The sequence below is a fragment of the Canis lupus genome, chromosome 12, assembly GCF_011100685.1.
Source record: "Canis lupus familiaris isolate Mischka breed German Shepherd chromosome 12, alternate assembly UU_Cfam_GSD_1.0, whole genome shotgun sequence".
NCBI classification, from domain to species: domain Eukaryota; kingdom Metazoa; phylum Chordata; class Mammalia; order Carnivora; family Canidae; genus Canis; species Canis lupus.
Window position 1 is genome coordinate 48570812 of NC_049233.1, and position 25892 is coordinate 48596703.

The following is a 25892-nucleotide window of genomic DNA, read 5'->3' on the forward strand; positions in this document are numbered from 1 at the left end:
GTATATATATATATATGTATATGTATATATATATATATATATATTTTTTTTTTAAATAAACTACCCTCTACCCTCAATGTGGGACTGAAACTCCCCACCCCAAGATGGAGTCACATGCGCGACCAGCTGAGCCAGCCAAGTGCCCCTAGGTAGCATATATTTATCTACATATAAATACTTTAAATATTTCACCACTCTGTTTAGGAAACAAATTTTAATTTTTAATTCTAAGAACTTACAATTTTAATTTAGTTTAGAGGACTGTAAATGTATTTCTAAATACTTCACATTTTAACTAATTTTGCTTGCCTCTTGCAATGGGACGATAATAAGGCAGACATTATGTGTAATATAACAGTTGCATCTCAAGTAAACACTACAAATAACATATAAAGTCCCCAAATTAGTTCTTTTCATTTAAAAATAAGTTAGGATTAAATCCTAGCCTCCAAATAAAAAATCTGGCATATTCCACTGTTTGCAACTGCAAAGTATCAGCTGCTATACAGAAATTATTTGTGTAGTATTCATGGGGAGAAAGAAAACAAACAGTTGTAGTGGCCATTTTTATTTTCTTTGACATTAACTTATCCTCTGATCCTGAACAAATATACACAGGCAGCTCTCCTACACTAAGCTCGGGAGGTACCTGAATAAATACATTATCTTTAAAGGAAATGATCACAGATGTATAAAACATTTGCTTTATTTATTAACAATCTTATCCTAAGTATCTTCTCCTAAATGATCCAAGAAACAATTCTATAACAAAAGTGAATCCTAGAATAGAGATATACCTAGAAGACAATTTCTCAAGCAACCAGCACAACTGTCAATTTCCACTTAGTCACAGAACCCATTTATACTGAAAACTTATAATAATTTATTTTCCTAATTCTATTTTCTCCTTTCACTCTAAACATTATCTTAGTTTAGCATATATCTGTCACAGATTTCTCTTCCAAAAAGTATAACAATCAGGGAGGGGTAGTTTGGAGCCCAGCCACTGCCCACTCCCAAGTCTAATAGTGTGTGACCTGGTGGGTATCACTGAACCTCTCTGCATCTCATTTTCTTTATCTGCAGTGGTTTTTATCTCATACAGTTGTTGTAATGATGAGTGAATAATGCAAAACTTATAGAGCAGTGCCAAGTAAATGCTCAAAGAAGTCTGAACTATTATCATTTGAGTTTTTCCGTCAAATCAAATAGTATCTTCCTAAGCAGTCTAAAGATTATAATGGAAAACCAAATCAGGAGTAAGTCAAAGGAAAAGCAATTTCAGAAATATCGCTGTATTAATTTTTCACTAAGATGTAATTAAATGCAAAGTAAAGACACTATAAATCAATTTCTACTTAGTATTTCAAATTACTGCATATATACGTGGATAAACCCAAACATTTATTTAGAAAATATAAAACATTACTATTAATACTTATCTGTTCTTTCTTTGGACTATCCTTTAAATTTTTAACAATGCCACATAATTTTATGACTAAATTTTATTACAGCTGAACACTTCAAAGAGCTGTAGTTTTGAAATAAATTGTTCTTATGATTAAATAAAGAAAATGTATTCAGAAAGTACTGTACAGTTTACATTAACTTATGGTACTTGTCTAAATATCACCAGCATATAAATTATTCTGTAAAGTTGTTTCTTACATAGGGTCTAAAATGCAAAGAAAAGTAGAATTTGTATTTAAAAAAGAAAATAGAAGCAACACTGGCTCCTATATGCCAAAAATATAAGACAGATTTTTTTCTTAAGCACTCTAGATACAAATATTAACTGTATGGGCTGAGAACTTTTAATTTTCAATATAATTCAACAAAGTACACAAGTAGAACTCTATAAATATATCCCCTATAATAATCATATGCAAAACCATTTTATCACAAATACTACCAAAACCCTCTGAAAAACGTAAACTACAAACACATTTTTAAAGAAATTCTCAGGTTTAACAACTACAAAAGCAATATCAATAAAGTTATTTGGTTTATAAAAATGAAGGACAGTGTAAAGTAAATCTGAATACCACAAAGCTTATTGAGGATGCAGTCTTGAATTCCTTAATACAAGATACTCAACACTTTCAAAAATAATAGGACTTATTCTATACAATTTAAAGTCTTGAGCTGGAACTCTAAAAAGAAAAAATTAAGTAGTAGATGAAAAGTAGGTATGTAGAAATAATGTTATAAAATATGATTTTTATACAAAATGTACCACTCTTCAAATGTATAAGGCTTAGTATGAGTATTTTTGGATTATGAGTGCTGCACACAATTTTTAGAGAAGTAGTCTCCAACTATTCAAAACTCAATATATTTAAAACGTTTTGATATTTCTGAAGTGAATGAACACAGTACAGGATGCAACTTAATGTCAACTTATCTATACTGTTCCACATAGTAAAAATAAAAGCTTTTTTGAGCTTAGGAGAGAATGTATCTTTTGAATGCTTGATCTCTATATAAATTCTATTTTTAGAAATGTCAGATTTTATAATATGAACTAATATCCACTAAGAATTGGCCCAAGTCTAAACAGAAGATACAACAGAGACGTAAGGTGTTAAGCAGTTTAAGTCTGCCCTATGTAATTATACAGTCATAATTACTTTTTACATGAAAGTAAAAGTGCTTTAAAGTAAAAAATATTTTTGTAAAAGGTATCATTAATATTACTAATACTTAATATCCAAGTATAATTTTCTATATTAGTTCCATTTTACCCATCTCCTTTGAAAAGTATCCTGCCATAATGTAAACAAAAAATGGTCCATAAAATGGTGACATCAGACACATAATTTGTGGTATGGGCCCTTTAAATTGAGACTTTATTAACCCAAAACTAGAGAGATTTTATTTGTTGCACATGCCCAAAGTAACTCACAATTACTATGAGCCTTGAAGAATTTTTATTTAACATAATGAGAGGTTTGATAACTTATATTCGAAACTATGTTGCGCTCTTCTGTGGCTGTTTACCAGCTGTTTTTATGACGATAACTCCGAGATCTGGAATGTGATCGAAAATGAGAGTGTTTTGCTGTTTGTGCTTTAGCTTCGGAATTGGTATAGCCCTTGGGAGATTTACAAGGGGATCTTGCTATGGAGTCAGAATGTCTTCCATGTGATCTTGATTTTGTTCCTGAGCTAGTTTGCTTCTGAGGTGAACTTGATTGTGATTTTCCTATTGACTTGGACCTTTTTGGTAAGGACTTGGACCTTGACCGTCCTCTAGAACCAGAATTCCTTCTTGGAGTTCTTGACTGCCTTGCTGAGGTAGACCGCCTTGGTAGTGATTTGGAGCGAGATTTAGACTGGCTATAAGAAAATCGCCTGTGTCGAGACCTGCAAACATTCATAATGTTAACAGTATATATTTCACACAAAAACATTTAATGAAAGGTCAGGAAACAGCAGTTTCAGGAATTTATACACTTTAAATAGTATTAGTTATGTTTTTCCTGGATAGCCTAAGAAAAAATTTTAATTTTATTATGCATGCTTTTTAGTTCAAATATAAGTAACAAGTTTGTAAAATTTGTTATATCAGAATCTATGACCAAAAGATTTTTACTTTGCTAGATTTATCTTATAACATGGGTCAGTTCTGAAAAATGCCTTGCATGTTTAATCTAGATTATACAACTTCAATGAATGAGAATCTGAAGGGAAAAAAAAGATAAAGAAAAAAAGAAAGTAATTACTTAAAGTTTGTCAAACAGTACTTATAAAAAGAAAAACAAAAACCTAGATGCAGGACTTTTGAATCCTACCATGATACAACAACTTGCATTAGACTAACCTTCCCATGGAAAACAGCTATATAAAGAAGCTAAACATTATAAAACAACTATTTAAAGGCATTGGAGAATAATCAACCCTAGGAGAACTTGAGGGGTTACAAGCTATGACTCTTTTACTAAGAACATTTTCCTTTTTTTTTTTTTTTTTTCTAAGAACATTTTCCAAATGCTGGCATGGAGAAGTTGAACCCAACCAGAAAATGGCTATTTGACTAAGCTGGAAGACAAGTTAGGATTCACATTTACCAAAAACGGTTGGAACTAAGGAGCCAAAATTTTAGCAATGAGGGAGTGGCAGACAAAAAAAATCTCCTAAAATTTGCCTATAAATTCTCCTTAAGTCACTGTATAAGTACAGGATGAGACTGTATAAACTGTGTAAGTACAGGATGAGACTCCAAGAGGTCAGCAAACACAGCAGTTGGAAGATGCAAGAATTAAGCTGAAATTCTATCAGACACAAAGTGCTGGGGAAAAAGGCTGGAGTTCAAGCTCCGCAAAGGTCAAGGACCCTTGAGTAACAACCCAGGCTTTCAATTAAAAACCCAGAAGGACCATATCCTTATAGGTAAGGACTATGTCCTAAGAATCAGTGTAAAGCTAAAATATATTAGCTTTAACAATGCCTCAAACCAAGCCTTGACAGGATCAAGGTGATTTGTGAATATTTCACCTGCTAGAAGAGAACAACTTTCTTTGGAGGATATCATCCAAAGTCTTATAAGTTTTCATTGGCAATGTCCAAAATCCAATTAAGAAATTATGAGGTATTTGAAAAATAGATAAAAATGACTAAAAGCTAAGGAAATAAAAGACAAAAGAAACAGACAGAAGGGACACTGACATTATTCATACGGGAATTTTAAAAAATTACTATGACTAATACATTCAAGAAAATAAGAAGAAAAGACGGGCAAAACAAATATACAAGTGGAGAATTTTAACAAAATATTGGAATCTACAGAAAGAAACAAATGGACATTTTAGAACTGAGAATACGTTTCTGAAATTTAAAAAGTCATTAGATTGATATAATAGCAATCTAGATACAACAGAAGAAAAAGTGACCTGAACTGTAAAACAGATTATTAGAAAAACATATATACTGAAACACAAGAAAAGGAATTTTAGGAAATCTAGAACAGAGCATAAGAGATATATAGTACATAGTCACACAGCCAAAAAGAAAAACTGAATGAGGCAGAAGCAATATTTGAAGAGATAAGGGCCTAGAATTTTCCCAAATTAATGAAAGGTATCAACTCACTATTTCTTTTGTTTTTTATTTTATTTATTTATTCATGTGAGAGACAGAGAGAGGCAGAGATTTAGGCAGAGGGAGGAGTAGGCTCCATGCAGAGAGCCCGATGTGGGACTCGATCCCAGGACCCCGGGAGCACACCCTAAGCCAAAGGCAGATGCTCAACCACTGATCCCTCAACTCACTGTTTCAAGAAGCTCAGTAAACCCTGAAGAATAAGACACGTTATCGTTAATTATTTAATTTCTTTATAGCCCTGTAAAAACAAGGCTTTAAAAAGTTGGTTTAAGACCCAGAGTTGTTCCTCTCCATGCAAATCTTTTAAAGTTCTTATTTTTTAAAGATTTTATTATTTTTTTTCCATGCACATGCACAGAGGGGAGGAGCAGAGGGAGAGGGAGAAACAGACTCCCTGCTGAGCAGGGAGTCCAATGATGCCAAAAGCAGATGTTTAACTGACTGAGCCACCCAGGTGCCCCCTCCATCCCTCTCTTAAAGAAAAAAAAGAAAGAAATTATTAAATTTCATTCCTGTTGTAGAAAACCAAATGGGAAAACTGTCCTTGAGAAAAAAATCCAACATAGGGGAAAAAATAAGGGGGATGCTGTATTTGGACTAAAGAAAGCTAAAGGGCAATTCTTCAGGAATATATATATATATACTCACTGATGTATGAATTCACAAAAATTTATGGAATATCTAATATGAGCTAGGGACTACTGCTAAGCCCAGGGGAGATAAGCATGAATAAGACAAAAGTCCTTGCTCCTCAAAGAGTTCATCATAATCTAGTGGATAGCAACAAACTAGTTTGTTTTTTAATCCATATCCACTAAAAACCAAATCAGAGACTCCTTTTTAGTAAGATAATATCACATATAGTATTTACTTATCATATGTTAGGCTTATACATATTCTGATTATTTACATATACTCACATACACATATGCATACACAAAATCTGATCCTTATAAATATAATGAGAGTTAGGTTTGCATTCTCAATAATACAATTTACAAATGAAAAAACCTGAGGTCAGGGAGGTTAAGCAATGATCTTATAATGAGTACAAAGCAAAACAATATTGCTTTACAAGATGTGGTTCTTTCTGTTCTTGACACTCCATGATGATTTGGGACAATTGATAGACATTTTTTATTTTTCCCCAGCTAAGCGTATTACTCACGGAAAGAGAAGATTAGTGTAAATGCTGATCATTCTTTTTCTTTTTTTTTAAAGTAAACTCTACAACACCTAATATGGAGCTCAAACTCATGACCCCAAGATCAAGAGTGGCATGCTCCACCAACTGAGCCAGCCAGGAGCCCCAGTGCTAATTATTCTTTAAGAATAGAATTTACGGGAAAAAAAAAAAAATAGAATTTACGTTAAAATACTACATGCCTATGAAAAAATTCTAACCCTAAACTCGAGATAAATACAATAATTATTTAAGAATTTAAGGCTGCTAATACAATTTCAGTTATCATTTAAATAGCTTCACCAAATAATTAATTTCCATTATGATTTACTATTATTCTAACAGAAACAAACTCCTGGCCAGCAAAATTAGATAACCTGCAAACATCTTTTTCTGAAAAACTTACTATTTTCATGTCTTCTTATAATACCATTAGAAATTTATTTTTTAAAAATAATTTATCTTAAAAAAAAGAAAATAATTTATCTTTTATAAATATATTGATTATATTAATTTTAGGTTCAATCTCCTTTCACAAGCGATTAAATTTCTTATGAGCTTTTATTTTTACTTATTTATTTTTTAAAAGATTTTATTTATTTATTCATGAGAGACAGAGAGAGAGAGAGAGAGAGGCAGAGACACAGGAGAGGGAGAAGCAGGCTCCATACAGGGAGCCCGACGTGGGACTCGATCCCAGGTCTCCAGGATCACACCCTGGGCTGAAAGCAGTGCTAAACCGCTGAGCTACCCTGGTTGCTTTCTTATGAGCTTTTAATCATCAGAACATAACATTCTTAAATTTTGGGTTCAGTTAGAAAATACAAAAATTTTATTTATTAAAAATTCTTTGATTTTCCATCGTACATATTATTTTTCTATTAAAAAGGTCTAAAGTCTGTCATGAAATAAGAACACTAGAAGATATTCAACAAACTCAAGTAATCATACATTTATACATTTCAAATAGAAAAGACCATATCCTTTATTTTATTTTATTTTTAAAGATTTTATTTATTTATTCGTGAGAGACACACAGGGAGAGAAGAGAGAGAGAGAGAGAGAGGCAGAGACACAGGCAGAGGGAGAAACAGGCTCCATGCAGGGAAGCCCAACGTGGGACTCGATCCTGGGTCTCCAGGATCACACGCTGGGTTGAAGCACTGAGCCACCCAGGCTGCCCTTTTTTTTTTTTTTTACTTTAAAGAGAGAGAGATGGAGTGGAGGGGAGGGGAAGAGAGAAGGAGAGAGAGAATCTTTTTTTTTTTTAAAGGTGGAACTTTCTTTTTTTTTTTAATTTTTTATTTATTTATGATAGTCACAGAGAGAGAGAGAGAGAGGCAGAGACATAGGCAGAGGGAGAAGCAGGCTCCATGCACCGGGAGCCCGATGTGGGATTCGATCCCCGGTCTCCAGGATCGCGCCCTGGGCCAAGGGCAGGCGCCAAACCGCTGCGCCACCCAGGGATCCCCGAGAGAGAGAATCTTAAGCGCACTCCACACTCAGCATGGAGCTGGATGCAGGACTGGATCTCACAACCCTGAGATCATGACCTGAGCTGAAATCAAAGTCAGATGTTTAACTGACTGAGCCACACAGGTGCCCTAAGAGCATATCTAACAAAAGTTGATCTTTTTGCATATTAAACAAAATTATTCTGGTGACCTGTTTTTGAAACTCTTTAAAATGTCTTCCAGAAAAAGTAGAAAATTAAGTTTTCAATCCTCTTGTATTTCGTACTTACTCTTTAAGGCTATCAGACCGTCTCCTATTTCTTCCCCACGAAGAACTTCTACTTCGAGTTCTCCTTTGGCTGGGGCTTCTTGATCTCCTATGATCACTTGGAGAACAAGGGTGACGTTCTTTTGATTTCATTTGGCCTGGTGCTAGAATATGAAACAATTTATCACCTGAAAACCTCAATAACAGTTACTCTAGTAGTATTATTTCCTGAAAGAATTTGACATTAAAAAAAATCTGTCATAGCTAAAACTCATTCTGCTGAATAAACAAGATCTAATGTTTAGCCATACTTACTTTTTCGATCACCTTGTGCAAACTGTATTTCAATTTGACGGCCACATACCCATTTTCTATTGAGGTTATAAAGAGCATCTTCAGCATCACGAACATCTTCAAATATGACTAGCTGTTAAGGATACTTTGAACATCAGATATCAAGTAAAAATGTTATTTTTAAATAATTATTTACATGTGACATGAAATTAATAGGAAAAACAACTCCAAATTATTAAGCTTACATCTCCTATATATATATGAAATCAAAAAAGAATTTCACTTTTATCATGAAAACAAATGCCCCCTTATGATTTAGGAGAATCTAAAAGTAAGAAGAACAAATGTGTAATTACACTTTTAATGTACACATTAGTGCAATTGCAGTATGCATTTATAATGTGAAACAGGTTATGAAAAAAAAATTAGTCCAACCCTGGCTAGTATTATAAAAAGAACTGTTTAGGATTCATTCCCTTCTTTCAGGTAAAAGATTCATCAGGTTTTTCACTGAGAAAAATCAGCATGCAAAAGCCTTTACTCTGAAATTACAAATTATTCTTTCACTGACAGACGTTTTAATTATGACATTTAGGAGAAATTACTAATTATACACAAAACTGCACAGACACACGTAACCTAAAACATTATACCTTTAAAAATGATATTTACTTTTGAACCTATTACTTTAAAATACTTTTATGTTCTTATTACTTGGGATATAATTATAAAAGAAACACAAAGGCAATCTGTGAACATCTGGAATTACATATACTGGTTTATAATATCCCACTAAACTTCCTTATCTACATATATATTAAACCTAACTAAAATGGAAATAAACTATATAAAATGACTAAATAGCTGTCTTCCAGGAGGTTATTCACTGGTTTAATTTTTTTTTAAATAGAAAACAGAAAAAGCTCAAGAAATGCAATACAAAATGAGACTGGCAATTACCTCAATGTCACTTGATCTTGAACCTTGACCTTTACTCTTTAAGGCTTGCAAGATGGACTTTATAAGAGACGAAGAACCAACAAAATCAGACTTGGCTTTGACTCTGGAACTCTGAATAAATGTAGGAAAGCCGAAGTCTCAACCTGGTGTTGGCTTTGTCTTTTGCTTGATAAAGACTTCCCCTCTTCCAGGTCTTTATATCTGTGTCCACCCTCCCTCTTTACTCCTTGATGCTTGAACTTTAGGTGCCTTTTTTCTCGCCTGCTCGGTTTATGCTTGGATTCTAGCTAACAGGTTGGTTCAAACTGGGGGGTGCTTGCCAGCTACTGTGGACTGCTTTAGATTTTCTGAGATAAAGAAATAAACACATTTAATTAGGCAATATTAATCTCATAACATATGCTCCTGAATACACATGCGTATCTGCACACGTATCCAGTAATTTGACATGCACACAGAAAACAAAGGATATTGAACATAAGCAAATCCTCTTGGGCGGCGGGTGTAGAAGTCAAGTGGAATGTAAACGTCTACTATAGGGCCATATCGACCAAACTCACGGCGCAAGTCCTCAGGCCTGAAGTGTTTTAGAAATAAGGCAAAGAAATATGAATAGCCGGATTAAAATGTTTTGCCTATGGAAATCCAGTTGAAACCTTCAAAAGAAAGTATATTATCTAGACTAGTATTATCTAAAATTGCCTGTCGGAAGAATCACCCAGGGTTTAGAAAGAAGGAAAAAAGAAAACAAATCCTCAGGCCTCACTTTTAGAGGTTCTGGTTTAAAAGATACAGACTAGGGGCTGGAAATCTGTATTTTTATAAGCACTCCAGGTGGCTGTTAAGTTTAATCAGATTGGGGAAACAATGACCCAGGAAAGTTATCCATCTTTGAAAGTTATTTCTATTACAAGATATTTCAATTGTCAACATAAAGAGTTCTAACAACCCTATTTCATTGAGAACACATTCATTTGCCTCACTATAATTTCATGTTTATGTTAATTTTGTTTTCAGATCACAAGAATTAGGTTCTAAAGAAGTCCTAAAATTATTTCTCAGGCTTTAAAGAAAAATGGATGTTTTACTACTAAACATAAAGCAAAATACCTACTGTATTCTTAAATTTGACAACTATATTTAAACCTCCTATATGTGATAGGAACTAACGAGGGGAGACTAAAGGAATATTTAGCATATTTGTTTTCATGGAGGAACAATCTAACTCAAGAGGCAAAATGCTTAGCATTTATAGCTGACAATTACAGTACATTTGTAATCAAATCTCTGTTCAAAAAAAAAAAAAAGTCTCTGTTCAAAAAAAAAAAAAAAAAAAGTCTCTGTTCACCTTAAGACCGCTTAATTCTCACGATGACCCTATGGTTATTTACAGATGAGCACACAGACAGATCAATTTACTTAAGGTCACCAAGCCAGCAAATGACAGAACTAGAATCAAACTCCCACAGCCTGATGCTAGTCTATTCTTAACCATTATACCCTACTGCTTCCTGGAGATCTTAGAGGTTCAACATTAGGCTCTGGGCACAAAACATGGCTCAGAAGAAGAAAGAGTACTTCAAAACATATTATGCAGAAAGACGACTCGAAAACGACTGGAAAGCTGCTAGCCTGGGCAAATGGAAGAAAGATGGTGTCGGTGACAAAAATTAGATAGCTGGAAAAGAGATGAAGAGGGAGGGTGGAGGCAAAAGAAATGCTGGATTTGAGGTGATGGTAGATCATCTCTAAGAGTTCTGTAGATAAGGGGTGCCTGGGTGGCTCAGTCGGTTAAGCTCTGCCTTTGACTTGGGTCCTGATCCCAGGGTCCTAGGATCGAGTTCCAGGCTCCTTAAGCTGGGCTCCCTGCTCAGCAGGAGGTCTCCTTCTTCTCCACCACCCACCCCCTCCCCAGCTTGTTCTCTTAAAAAAAAAGTTCTGTAGACAGGGGCACTGGGCTGTCTCAGTAGGCAGAGCATTTGACTCAGTCTCAGGGTTGTAAGTTCGAACCCTATATTGGGAATAGAGATTACTTAAAAAATAAAATAAAAATTTCAACAGACTCCTGTAAACTGAAAATTCTGATTATACAAATTAATTATATTTTCCTTTCAAGACCAGAAGTCAGTGATTAAAGCTAGGGGTGTGAATTCAACTATGATTAAATGTCCACTATACACCAGGCAGTGCAGTTGACATATTTATTATATTTTTATTATTTACTATTTTTTTCATTTAATACTTACTATAAAACATTTGTCTGCCTTCCCTGAAACTATTATCTTTAGAGGATAGTGACAATGTCTTCTTTCATTTATTCATTCAACAAATAATTTTTGAGCACCTACGTGGCCAGACTCTAGGGATATGATGGAGAACAAGGAAAATACAATCCTTCCTACCACAGAACACAGACAACAGAGTACAGATTCTCAACTATTCCTGAATATTGGAATCATTTGTGAAGCAGATGTTACAGAAACAGGTACTCCAGCCTGATGCATTAACTCTGGACTCAATTAGTGCTTCCCATGGTGGGGCCTGGTTAGGTTTAATTTTTTTTTTTTTTAAGATTTTATTTATTCATGAGAGAGAGAGACACAGGCAGAGACATAGGCATTAGGAGAACCAGGCTCCATGCAGGGAGCCCATTGCGGGCCCCCGGCCCACCAGGGATCATACTCTGAGCCAAAGGCAGACGCCCAACCACTGAGCCACCCAGGCATCCTGGTCTAATTTTTTTATGGGGATTCTGAGAATCAGTGTTGAGGATCACTTTTAAAAGGGGTGTCTTTACCAGTATACCTAGCACAGTCGATTGGACACAACAGGCACTCAAAATACTGAGTTACCATTTAATGTTATTGTTATCCATTTCATAGTCAAGGATACCAAGAATGAGAGAAATTACCCTGCCCAGAGGTACATACAACCAGCAGTAAAGCTGGAATTCAAATGAATATTTTCTAAGGCAATCAATCCCATCAACCTACTGTGTGTGGCTGATAGGAAAAGGATCCTAGATAGTACAAAAGGACGTTGAAGCACTGTTTATCATGGTGGCTTGGAATCCCAGAAGCCAAAGGTGACAGGAGTCTGAAGGAGACAAACTTCTAAAAAGAGCAGGGTCCCATTCACTGTCACCACTCCCACACCTATTAGCTGTTTTTTGTTCTCATTTTTGCATTTTTGGGGTCTGTTTGGACATTCAGAAAATAGGGCATTAATACCTATATATCTACCAACAGTATTATATTTCAATACTTGTCATCATTTTCAGTAATTTTAAGAAATGAGACACTTGGGCAGCCTGGGTGGCTCAGTGTTTTAGCGCCACCTTCAGCCCAAGGTGTGATCCTGGAGACCCAGGATTGAGTCCCACGTCGGGCTCCCTGCATGGAGCCTGCTTCTCCCTCCGCCTGTGTTTCTGCCTCTCTCTCTCATGAATAAACAAAATCTTAAAAAAAAAGAAAAAGAAATGAGACACTTATATTTACATTCTTCTTCTAGAAACAATCATTATTCCTCCCTATAACTTTGTCCTTTTTTTTTTGTTTGTTTGTTTGTTTTTTTGTCCTTTTTTTTAAAAGACTTTATTTTTTTAAAGTAATATCTATACCTAACTAACATGGGGCTTGAACTCACAACCCTAAGAGCAAGAGTCACACACTATACCAACTAAGCTAGCCAGGTGCCCCTCCATAACTCAGTATTTTTACTGCAAGTGAATATATCCCTAATTATGTGTTTTTATACAAAAATAAAATTCTATTTAAATAGTATCTGACAATTTGTGTAATTTTGCTCCTTCTCCACCCTTGAGATTTCTCTATGTAGTTCTAGATCACTCAATTTAACTCTGTATTGGTATTATCAATAAACCACAATTTACTCATCCCTTTCTATGGATAAGCACTTAAGATGCTGCCTTTTTTTTTTTTAATTGCAAAGGGTGCTACAGTGTACATTATGATACATGTGCTACATACAGTAGAGCTCTGCTAGATCCCTGGAATATATCACAATGCAATTGGTGGGTTAGACAGTATGCTTATCTTCAGCTGCCCTACATGTTCTCTAGAGTGACCGAATCAACTTATACTCAAAACAGCCATAAGAATTCCTATTGCTCCACCACCTCATTGACATTTTCAATTCCTGATGGTTGTAAAGTGAATGGGAATCTTATTGTTTTAATTTTAATTTACCTAATGACCACTTAGATGCAACATCTTTTCATGTGTATGGGCCAATTATTTCCTGTTAGTACCTACTAGCTGTATTTCTGGGTTAAAGAGGATATGTATGTATATATATAATTTTTATGAAATTGCCAAACAGTTCTGCAAAGTGGTTGTACCATTTTATACTCCCACCAACAATATAGGAGTTTCAGTTGTGCCAGTCTTTGTAAGCACTTTAAAAAAAAATTTTTTTTTAGCCATTCAAGGGGATATTAAGTGGAATCTCACCGTGGTTTTATTTTGCACTTTCCAAATGAAAATGATGTTGAGCACTTTTTATGTGCTAGTTTTCCTTGTGAAGTCTGTTGGAGCTTTCTACCCATTTTTGATGTCTGTCTTTTTATTATCGAGTTGTAAAAGTTATGTATTATGAAAAAAAGCTGTATTTGTATTGCTTTGTGTATATATTCTGTGAATATTTTCTCTCATCTGTAGCTTGACTATTTAATAGTATTTTTTAATGAACAGAAATTTTCATTTTAGAGAAATCTAATTTATCAATATTCTTTTTTTCTTTTATGGTAATTGTTTTCTTTGTCCTGTAAGAAATCTTTGCTTATCCCCAGGTCATGAAGATATTCTATGTGTTCTTCTAAAAACTTTATTTATATTGTTATCTTTTCCATTTCAATTGATGATCCAGCTCAAAATATGATGTGAGGTAGAGGCTGCAGTTCATTATTTTCCAGTATGAATAATCCAGTTGTTGCAGCATCATTTGTTGATAAGATTTTCCTTTCTCTACTGGACTGCTATGGCACCTTGTCAAAAATCATTTGACTCTGTAAGTGTGGATTATTTATGGACTCTCTATTTTATTGACTTACTTGTCTATCCTTAGGCCAGTATCACACTGTCTTGATTACTATTTTTAGTAAGTCTTAATGTCAAGTACTGTAAGTCTTCCATTCTACAAGGCTATACTAGATCCTTTGTATATCAATATATTGATGTATTTTTAAATTTTATTTACTTCAGAGAGAGAGCATAAACATGAGTAGTGCGAGGGGCAGAGAGAGAGGCAGACTCCCTGCTGAGCAGAGGCCAATACAGGGCTCTATCCCAGGACCCAGAGATCATGACCTGAGCTGAAAACAGATGCTTAACTGGACTGAGCCACTCAGGTGCACCATATGCCAATATATTTTAGAATTAGCTTGTCAGTTCCTCCCTCCCGCCCTCCCTCCCTCCCTCCCTCCTTCCTTCCTTCCTTCCCTTTGTTTCTCTTTCTTTTTTTTTTTTTTTTAAAGTAATCTCTACCCCCCAGTAAGGGGCTCAAACTCAGGATCCCAAGGTCAAGAGTTGCACTCTTCTGACTGAACCAGCCAGGCACTCCCAGTTCCTATTTTTAAAATAGCCTTTGATTAGTAATACCTTGAATCTATAATAAAATCAATTTGGGAAAAGAAGTGATAACGTAATATTTTCTCTTCCAATCCAAGAACGTGGTATATCTATCATTTTATGTTGTCTTCTTTAATTTCTCTTGGTACTGTAGTTTTTAGTGCAAAGGTTTTTATTACATGTTTTATTGTTGTTGTTGTGAAACTTATTCCTAAATCTGTTTGATACTAAGGCAAATGAAATTGTCTTAAAAATTTCATTATTTTCAACTGTTTGCTGCTAATATATAGATTTTTCATAAGTTCATCTATATACTTGATAACTTACTAAAATTCACTAGTTACTGTAGTTTTATGTCACTTAAGAATAGGTGCAACTTTTGCTTCTATCTTTACAATTTTTTATGACTCTTATTTTTCTTGCCTTGTTACACTGGTTAGGACCTGCAATAAAATGATGAATGAGGATGTGTGAGTGGCATCCTTGGCTTGTTCTTTTTTTTTTTTTTTTTTTAAGATTTACTTATTTTAGAAAGAGAGCGCAAGTAGGGGCAGAGGGAAGAGGGAATCTCAAGCCGACTCTGCACTAAGCTCAAGGCTCCACACAGGGCTTGATCTCACCACCCCAAGACCGTGGTAACTTGAACCAAAACCAAGAGTTGGACACTTACCAACTAAGCCACGCAGGCTTAGCTTGGTCTGATCTTAGGGGGAAAGCATTCAGTTTTTAACCATTAAGAATCTTGTTAGCTGTAGGGTTTTCATAGATGCCCGTTACTGGGCTGGGGAAATTTCCTTCTATTTGAGTTTGCTGACACTTTTTCTCATGAATCTTGCTGAATTCTAATACTTCTTCTATAGCACTGTCAGTATCAACATAGTCTCATATACACAGTAACCAAAGAATGCTAAGGATATCCAAAAGAGGGGACTTGATGGCTGTTCCCAAACCTGATGTGCTGTTATGCAGCAAAATGAGAGTTATGTTTGGGATTTGGACATTACTTTGTTCCATTAGAAAACTATACCTGACATTAAAAAAAAAATCACTCTTCTACATGGCAAAAAAAAAAAAAAAAAAAAAGATATTAAAATCAATATTCCTTTTTTTTTTTTTAATTCATGAGAGACACAGAGACAGAGAGAGATGCAGAGACACAGGCAGAGAAGCAGGCTCCATGCAGGGAGCCTGACGTGGGACTTGATCCCGGGTCTCCAGGATCACACCCTGGGCTGAAGGCGGCACTAGACCGCTGAGCCACTGGACTGCCCTAAAATGTATTTTAAATCTTTCTTTGGTTCTTGTACTCAATTTCGTTCCTAACAAATTTTATGCTAAGCCATAATAATATCTTTTAATGTCTTATGCTTTATGGCATATATTAAAATGGCTACTGCAAAATAACATTTGAGATAAAATTTGGCTTTGTTATAAAACTCACATTTTATTACATGAAATTTGAAAACAGGATAAAGAAAATTACACAAGTGGACTTCTTTCCAGGCTCATTTTCTATAGTTTTCCTTTCTTCATTTTTTAATATAATTGAAATCACACAAAATATATAATTTTATGTCATTTAATATTTATCCCAATAATTTTCTTTATAAGCATACTAAACATAAAATGAATTCAAAACGTAAAGCATACTAAACATAAAATTAATTTAAAACATAAAATTAATTTATCTGCTGCTTCATACAAAAAAGCTTTCAATATAGGTTATATGTAATTATATTACCTTCACAAAACTACTCAGTAGCTATGCAATTTTAGGTAAGAAACTTAATTTCTCAAACCGCAATTTCTAATCTGTAAAATGGGATTAACGAAGAACATACCTTACAGGGTTATTCTGAAAATTTACTGATATACACAAAATGTGTAGTATAGTGCTTAGCACACAGTGAATACTCAATAAATGTTACCAATTACTATTCCATTAATACAAACCCCCTAGACAACTGCCCCCAGTGGCAGTGCTAAAAAGTGAAAAATTTTTAAAAGGAAATCAATAAATCTCAATTTTTAGTTTTGCTTACTTATGGTAGATTATCTAGATCAGAGATCATGTGTCACTTGCTGATGTGTTTTAGTTGGCTAGTACAATGTTTAAGAAATGTTAAAGGGGGGGAGGGGACACCTGGGTGGCTCAGTTGACTGTTTGCCTTCCACTCAGGGAGTGATCCTGGAGTCTCAGATGGAGTCCCACATCGGGTTCCCCAGAGGGAGCCTGCTTCTCCCTGTCTGTCTCTGCCTCTATGTTTCTGTCATGAATAAATAAACAAAAAATAATAATAAAAAAATGTTAAAGGTTGGGACGCCTGGGTGGTTTAGTGGTTATGTCTGCCTTTGGCTCGGGGCGTGATCCCAGGGTTCTGGGATCGAGTCTCACATCCGGCTCCCTGAATGGAGCCTGCTTCTCATTCTGCCTAAGTCTTTGCCTCTCTCTCTGTGTCTCTCACGAACAAATTAAAACAAACAAAACAAACAAACAAACAAACAAAAAAAACGATTAAAGGTGTGCTGAAACATGAAACTGCCAATATTTTACGGCTTTTAAATCTACAAAAATGGGAATCTCATGATTCAACTCCATAAATGCCAACATTTTGAAACAGTTTACACACACGAACACAGTTTTCTGACTTTAGAAAATTAGGATGATGTGGCAACAAGTCCAAACGTCTCCACAGTGGTTATTAGCCGGAGCTAGTAGTACCAACTTGCTGTCCTCTTGGATGGCACTTTGCTACTACAGTCCACACTATCCCATTGTGCCTTAATCTCACAACTTCACTCCTATTACTCTGGCTGGCCCCTGTGGGGGCGAATTCCAATCAGAACTGGAAACCTCTCTCTCTCTCTCTCTCTTTTTTTTTTTTTTTTTTTTGTAGACACACTGGAGCGGCTTGATGCTTATTTAAGCATTCAAGTGGTTTGTTTAACTGTGGGAATTTTTACTCTACCCAAATTATAAATTCTGTTTTCTACATCATGTATGGGTAAACAGGTTGAGAGAAGAACAAATATAAACAGAGGCATCTTTCAGATGTCAATTAAGGTATTATTAATCCACAATCTATAACTGTGACCTATATAATAGTCGAGATCAAATTAAAAAAAAACAAAAAAAACAAACTTAACATTTACTCCCCTAAGGTAAATTATAATTACTCCATTATGGCTCTGGCGTGAAGGGCTCCCATGTATCTGTAGCCATGAAGCCCCACGTAAGTCATCAGAACTCTGGGCTTCTGCGCTTCCTTATGCACAATAAAAGATAATATTGCCTACCTAAAAAAAGGCTGAGCGGGGAGCAAATTAAGTAAACCCGGCGGAACGGAAACGTCTCTGGAGGCCCCTATCCCACCGTCCGTCGGCCCCTCGGGCGCCGGGGAGGGCAGACTCCGCTTTGTGCAGAATCCTTCCTCCACAGTAAGGGGCAGGCACCACGCAAACATCCCCGGGCGCAAGAGAAGGCGCGCACCCGGGCATCCCAGTCCATCCGGCAAGTCCGTGCAAACCGTCATCCTGCGTGTTTATGTTGTCGCGCCCTGAACTTCACAGGAAAACACCTGGACCTCCTCCCCCGAACCCATCCTTCGTACTGGGCAACAGAATCAAATCCGGCCGGCGTCGCCCGCTGAGCAGAGCAGACCGGGGAACCGGAACCGTGAGGCCCAAGGCAGGTGCGCGTTATCTTACACCTTCGTCGCCATCCCCGAGTCTCGTCCATCCGGGACGCGGGCCGCGCAGCTCGGCCGGGGCCCGGCGACAAAGGGCCCGAGCGAAAGCGCCCTCGACCCCGGCGGCCGGGAGGGAGCGGCGGGCGGGCTCCAGCCTCGGGCCCCGCGGCGGGGGCGCGCCGAGCCGGGGCGGAGCGGAGCGGAGCGGCGGCCCGAGGCCCGAGGCGCGCGTCCCGCCCCGAGGAGCCGGAGGAGCCCGAGGAGCCCGCGGAGCCCGCGGAGCCCGAGGCTCGCAGCGCCCGCGGGGAAGGCGCCCCCCGCCCCCGCCCCCGCCCCCCGAGGCCCCGGCCCGGCCCGGCCCGGCCCCGCCGCGCCGCGCGCCGCCGCCGTTACCCCGCCCCTCCCCCGCGCGCCAACCTGCGGCGGCGGCCGCCGCTCACCTGGTGGCGTCCGCGACGTTCCTGACGAACAGGGAGGTGTTGGGGGGCCTCGTGTAGCGCGACATGACCGCTGCCTCCGCCGCCTCCGGGCCTGCCCGCGGCCGCCGGGCTCGCTCCGCGTCTCGCCGCCGCCGCTGCCGCCCCAGCAGCTCCGCCGGCCCCTCCGCGACCCCCTCCCCTCGGCCTCGGCCCCGCGAGCGCGCAGCCGCAGAGGCGGGCGGGGGGCGGGGGGCGCTGCGCGGCGCGAGCCCGTCCGTGCGGACCGCGCGGGGGCGGGGCCGGGCCGGGCCGACCGCGGGGGGGCGGCGGGGGGGCTCGGGGGACGCGGCGGCGCCGGGTCCGGGGGGCCGAGGGGGTGCGAGGAGGGCCTCGGGCAGGGGGCGGGGCCGCGGGACCCGGGAGGCGGGAGGCGGGAGGCGGGAGGCGGGAGGCGGGCTGCGCGCGGGAGTCCCGGGGCGCGAGAGATCCGGGAGAGGACGCGGCGGGGCCCCGCGGGCCCAGGGGTCGGGGACGCGGCCGGGCGGGGCCTGGAGGCTGGAGCCCGGGGGCCTCGGGGAGGGGGCGGCCGGGGTCACTGCCAGGGTCCCGGGGCTGACGCTGAGCTGGGGGCCCCGGAGCCGCAGACGGGGGGTCGGGCATCGTCGGAGTCGGTGGGGATGACGACTGACTTCGACTGCCCGACAGCCCATCGGGCTGGGGCCTTCATCCCTACATCCTCGGACAGCCTCAGCCCCAGACTTTGGGAATTGTTCCGTCGCCTGCCCCTTGAGGCCTGAGCCTTCGAGGGTTTTCAGATTGCGAGGATTCGGGGTTTTGTTGGTTTATTAGTGTCTTGATTCTTCATCCATTATTCCTTTAGGGCCTACTATTCAGCGGTGGGTCCATTCATTAAGATATTCATTGAGTGCCTACTATGCCCCAGGAAGTGTGCCAGCCGTGGGATACAGCAATGAACACTGCAGGCCCAGTCCCAACCCCCCACAGCTTGCATTGTAGAGAGGGGGGGTCCAACGGTACACGAAAGAACAAATGAATGTGTGATGTAGAAGAAAGCAATGAAAATGCAGTGGCAATTGAGCAAATTTTTTTTTAAGATTTTATTTATTTATTCATGATAGACAGAGAGAGAAAGAGAGAGAGGCAGAGACACAGGCAGAGCGAGAAGCAGGCTCCATGCTGGGAACCCGACGTGGGACTGATCCCGGTTCTCCAGGATCCCACCCTGGGCCAAAGGCGGGCAGGCAGGCGCTAAACCCTAAACCGCTGAGCCACCCAGGGATCCCCTAGGCAAATTTAAAGTACCCTCTTTTCCTTGCTCCAAAAAGTAGCCCAGCCCTTTCTAGTTATCCTCTGCCTTCAGGTTTGCTCTTGTGGTTGGAACAACCTATTACCCAGAACTGTAACCAGGTTAATAGCACTCCTTTTTATTCTCAAAAGCACTTGATTTTGGTGGGTAAACAATAAGGTCACCCTACGCAGCTCACAGCTGTCTTAAAGGCTGGGAGAGTTTCCCAAGGTCTAGAAACGCTTCTGGAACAGTGGCCATTCATTCAAAGAGGAGTTGCTTTGGCACAGCAGGCACAGGGCTAGACAGGGGATATAGCCGGGGTAGGGGGTGAGCAGGGTTCCTAGTCTCATGGAGCTTACAGTTTGGTAGGGAGGTGGAGTCTAACAACTACACTAATAAACGCATAAACTATACAATAAAGGCTGTGGTAAGAGCTGTATGCTGCTGAAAGTGTCCCTACTGTGGTTGATAAACAGGGCTAGAGGATCACTGACCTTTTCCTGAAGTCTTGGGGAGGTATTTGAAGAATGAAGAAGAGAAATCCACATACTGGAACAGCATGTGCAAAGACTTTGACACAATTTGGGACTGAAAGGAGGCAAACGAGTAAAAAGCAGAACAGGAAAATAAGGCTGAAAAGCAGGCTGGGTATATAGTAGGAAAGTTTGGAATGCCGACTGTATTGGTTTGCTAGGGCCATCGTAACAAATTAAACCTCGAATTCAGTGGTTTAAAACAAGAAAAATTAAAAAAAATAAAAATAAAACAAAAATTTATGAGGTGCCTGGCTGGTTGGGTCAGTCAGTGAAGCATGAGACTCTTGACCTCAGGGTTGTGAGCTTGAGCCCCACCCTGAGTATAAAGATGCCTTATAAAGAAAATCTTTTTTTAAAAAGTTAAAAAGTTTATTTATTCATGAAAGACACAGAGAGGGACTGAGGCAGACAGGCAGAGGGAGAAGCAGGCCGCATGCAGGAAGCCTGATGTGGGACTCGATACTGGGACCCCAGGATCACGCCCTGAGTCAAAGGCAGATGCTTAACTGCTGAGCCACCCACGAGTCCCATAAAATCTTTTTTTAAAAAGAAATAAATTCATTCTCTCACAGTTTTGGAGGTCAGAAGTCTAAAATCATCGTGTTGGTACACACTTTCTCTGAAGGTTCTAGAGGAGAATCCTTCCTTGCTTCTTCCAGTCCCTGGTGCCCTTAGACGTTCCTTGGCTTGAGGCTGCATATCTCTGGTCTCTGCCTCCATCTTCACAGGTCCATCTCCTCTTCTGTCTTATAAGAATACCTGTCATTGCATTTAGGGCCCACCCACATAATACAGGCTGCTCTCATGTCAAGATCCTTAATTGTAGCTGCAAAGACCCTTTTTTCTGAATAAGGTCATATTTGGGGGTTAGGACTTGGACATACCTTTTTTGGGGCCACCATTCAATCCACTATAATGACCTTGTGAAGATAAGAGACTTGATTTGGTGGGAAATGAGTTATTAATAAATCTATTCCCTAGCATATTAAGTAGAATAAAAACTCCATGTAAACTATGAACTTATTTAGTTAAAAATATATGTATGTCTATATGTAAATTGGATTTTTTTTTTCTACGTGATTTTTACTTTTCTCTTCTTACCTCTGGTACTGTCAGATTATTTTTGAAACCCTCCTTAAAACTGGAAAAATTTTACAAAGCTCTTTACAGTTTGAAGAAAAGCTTTTGTAGGAGTATGTGAGAAGATTTAACAGTACATGAGGAGTGGGTTTTTTTTTTTTTTTCCCTGTTCCTATTGATGGAAGTATCTGAGGAAAGGGTTTTAAACTGTGAAAGGAGGTTCGGTTAGAAATTTGAACTTTAAAAGTAGCTGGAATTGGGGGCACCTGGGTGGCTCAGTTGGCTAAGCATCTGACTCTTGATTTCAGCTCAGGTCATGATCTCAGGGTCGTGGGGTTGAGAGTCTGCTTAAAATTATCTGCCCCTCCCTCTTCCTCTGCTTGCATGCTCTCTCCCACTCTGTGTCTCTGAAATAAATTTTTAAAAATATTTTTTAAAGTAGCTGGAATTGATTTAAAGTCGGTTGTGGAAATGGTAACTGCGAGAAGATGGACATGTGAATTATCTTGACTAGTGATCATTTCACTGCATATATATATATCTCCATTATATTGTATACCTTAAGTGTGTACATTTTTTAAAATTTTTATTTATTTATGATAGGCACACAGTGAGAGAGAGAGGCAGAGACATAGGCAGAGGGAGAAGCAGGCTCCATGCACCAGGAGCCTGACGTGGGATTCGATCCCGGGTCTCCAGGATCGCGCCCTGGGCCAAAGGCAGGCGCTAAACCGCTGCACCACCCAGGGATCCCAAGTGTGTACATTTTTATTTAATAATTTAGCTATGGACCCATAATTATTTATATTACATAAAAACATATGCTCTTCCTGTTTCTAAAGAAGTGTAAGTAACCTGCTTTCTATTTGGAAGGCCTGAGGAGGGACATGGTCAGGCATGCATAATGAAAGAACATTATAGAATGCTCTGCTTGGCCAGTGTCTTGGCCAGGTCATCAAACCAGTTGAGATGAGTGATGAAATTGTACTTTATCTTTTCCTTGGCATTTTGGAGTACACTTAGAGAAGTAGGGAAAAGGCTTAGGTCAAGACTAAATACCTTGCCTGGCACCATACTCACAAATAATATTTACCCTAAGTCCTAAAATTTAGCTAGGTGCCATTTAGTAAATCAGTCCTTGCTTTGAGGCACAAAATGGTATCCTACCAGCTTGGGAGAGTTAATTTTTCTTTCTAAATCTCCAGGGAATTCCAAGGAGTATACCACTGGCAAAATCTGACAATTGTTTAATAACTATAGCCCCTATTCTATGGCAGACTTTAATATATTCTATGTAGCAGCTGCTTCCTTTCTACTTAATACATTTAAAAAATTATGGTCTGTCCTCACTATGAAAAAGAAATAGTAATTATGTGACATGATAGAGGTGTTAGTGAATGACACAGTGGTAATCATGTTGCAATATATAAATATCAAATCAACACTGTTGTATACCTTAAACTCAATGTTATATATCAGTTATATCTCCATAAAAATAAAGTTACAATCTGATCCTTCTTGATTTTTTTCCCAATAATATTTTCAATTGGAAAATATTTCAGGAAAATGGATAAGGTTATTTCCAGTTTAGATACAATCATTTATCTCACTTTTCAAAAGTAAACAGATTTTTTTAAGTAAACGGATTTTAAACTTTTCATTGAAATCACACTTTTGTAAAGAAAATAGCAAGAAAAAATTTCAACTTGTTAAAATTTGTCTTAGTGGACAAGTCTTTAAAAATCAGTAATCTAGGGCAGCCCTGGTGGGGGTGAGGCAGCCCCACGTCGGGCTAGATTACTGATTTTATTTATTTAAAAATATGTTATTTATTTATTCATGAGAGACACAGAGAGAGAGTAGCAGAGACACAGGCAGAGGGAGAAGCAGGCTCCATTCAGGGAGCCCGACGTGGGACTCCATCCTGGGTCTCCAGGGCTGAAGGCGGTGCTAAACCGCTGAGCCACCAGGGCTGCCCTATAAGTTATGTTTAAAATAAAGGCACATATGAATTTATTTCTAATTTTGAACCTTTACTCCTGAGCCCTGTCTTTGGGGGAGAATGCCGATAGCTAACTTGTTATTTAGAATCTAAACACCTAGGGCTTGCCTTCATGTTCCACCTGCCCTCCCACTCTAAACTGGCTATCTCTTCTACTCTTTTTGTGACTTTGGAGCATCTATTACAAATGGTAGACAGGAGAAACACAACCCTTTCAATCTTAACAGATTTGGGGGGAAAGTTTGAAAGTACAAATACACTGTTTCTGAGTTATTCGTAAAGTTTGAAATTCAAGGCTATCCCTATTTCTAATTACTACAGATATGCCAAGGCTGGTTTATAAGACCAAGAAACATGTATTTGTTCTTTTAAAGTAATCCTGTAGTGTATGTGGCTATATAGTTATCTTTTCTTCCATTTCTTAAATCGATCAAAGCAGGTTAATTATTAGGTCTGTAATTAAGGAGTCAAATCATGAAAGATGAATATATCTTAGATCAATGAACTAGTTTTGTTTTTGACTGTCAAAATGGAGAACTAGAACTTAGTGAAAATTATATTGTACTTGGGTGTGTGTGAGTGTCTTGAAATCAGTGTGATGAAAGTATTTTGAAGAAACAAATTCAGAATTAGTAAATCACCTGATAGTGAACGTTTCTTATGCTGGGAACTCACTCCCCAACAGATGGTGCTAGCTCTCCTCTAGTTAGAGCTGCTCTGGTCTACCCTTTCTTAAAACGTTCCATGCATGACCTTGAAAGTGAAGAGTGATGTCGTGATTTGGTTTTTTGTTTTGTTTTGTTTTGTTTTTTCCCTGTCTGTCCCAGCTGATGTGACCACCATCCTGAATCTTTTTTTTTTTTTTTATTGGAGTTCAATTTGCCAACATATAGCATAACACCCAGTGCTCATCACATCAAGTGCCCCCCTCAGTGCCTGTCATCCAGTCACCCCCACCCCCCGCCCTGATGTGGTAATTTGTATAGAATGTATTGTAAACTTTCTTCTATTGCACCCAAACTTTGGTTTATGGGTTATTATTCCACACAACCCAGTTGAAAAATCTATGATTGTATCCTCTTATGAAGTTGATTTCTTCCACAGCAGCTATAGGAAATAATTTAAAAGGTCATTTATGTGGTAACAGTGGATGGTGTTTAACTTTTTCTGAAACACTGGATTACAGAAGGCCTGTCACTCTACCTGCATGTCCCCCAAAATGACACTTGGTTTTGAAAATGTTAGAGCTGTGTGCTTCTTCCTAACCTAATTAACTTGGCAAATGTTTAGTGATAATCTGCTTGTATGTTATCCACAGTACTAGGAACCGGGGATGAAAATAGAAGTTATGCTTTATAGTTCTGAAAGACCCAGGCCAGTGTTTCCCAGAATTAAGTCATTTTCATATAGCCTACGAGATTTTTTGCCATGGTGCACTTCTTTACTGTAGTAGGCTTTTCTTTAAATTGGCTTACTTTTATTTTTAAAAAACACTCTATCACCAATATTAAGTTTTAAAGTTTCACAGAGAGAGGGTAATCATTACAAAATATCATTTTATTAAAAAAATGTAAATTCTAGATAATTACTTTTATCTATAAAGGGTCCAAGACTGAGGTCTGCACTCTTTTAAAAGCAGAAATTAATCATTACACAACAGAAAGATGCTAAAGCCACCCTAGCACCAAAATAAAATGTTTTCCCTGATGTAGATTATTAAAAGGGGACCAACTCTCACTCTATGCAATAAATAAAACCATCTGTAGTACCACCAATGGTGAGTGTCCTACAATTTGGGAGACATTCTAGCTAGAGGGAGATACACATGTAAACAAATCATTACAATACAGTTTCATTAGTGGTACATAAAGATCTCAGAGTACTATGTAGAACATGATGGAAACAGATTAGCTCTCTGTGGGGGAAGGGAGGCTGCAAGTTATCGTAAAGAAAAGTGATGTTTGAGCTATTTATTGAAGGGTGAATATAAATTCACCGAGGAATGGT

At 38.6% G+C, this 25892-nt stretch overlaps 1 protein-coding gene across 8 annotated transcripts; it reads right to left on the reverse strand.

The window, feature by feature from the left end:
* Window positions 1–690: 690 nt before the first annotated feature.
* Window positions 691–19120, reverse strand: SRSF12 (serine and arginine rich splicing factor 12). 8 transcript variants are annotated; one of them, XM_038554714.1, is made up of 5 exons: window positions 18980–19120; window positions 9735–9839; window positions 8324–8427; window positions 8031–8172; window positions 691–3366 (listed from the first exon to the last, which is right to left on the reverse strand). In XM_038554714.1, the coding sequence occupies exons 1-5, from the start codon at window positions 19042–19044 to the stop codon at window positions 2997–2999; spliced, it is 786 nt and encodes a 261-aa protein (XP_038410642.1). In that variant the 5' UTR covers window positions 19045–19120; the 3' UTR covers window positions 691–2996. The 8 variants fall into 8 exon arrangements, with proteins under 8 accessions (XP_038410642.1, XP_038410645.1, XP_038410644.1 ...); XM_038554717.1 differs by lacking the exon at window positions 9735–9839 and adding an exon at window positions 9263–9609 and having other exon boundaries at window positions 8324–8435; window positions 18980–19118; XM_038554716.1 differs by lacking the exon at window positions 9735–9839 and adding an exon at window positions 9263–9609 and having other exon boundaries at window positions 8324–8447; window positions 18980–19118.
* Between the last annotated feature and the right edge of the window lie 6772 nt (window positions 19121–25892).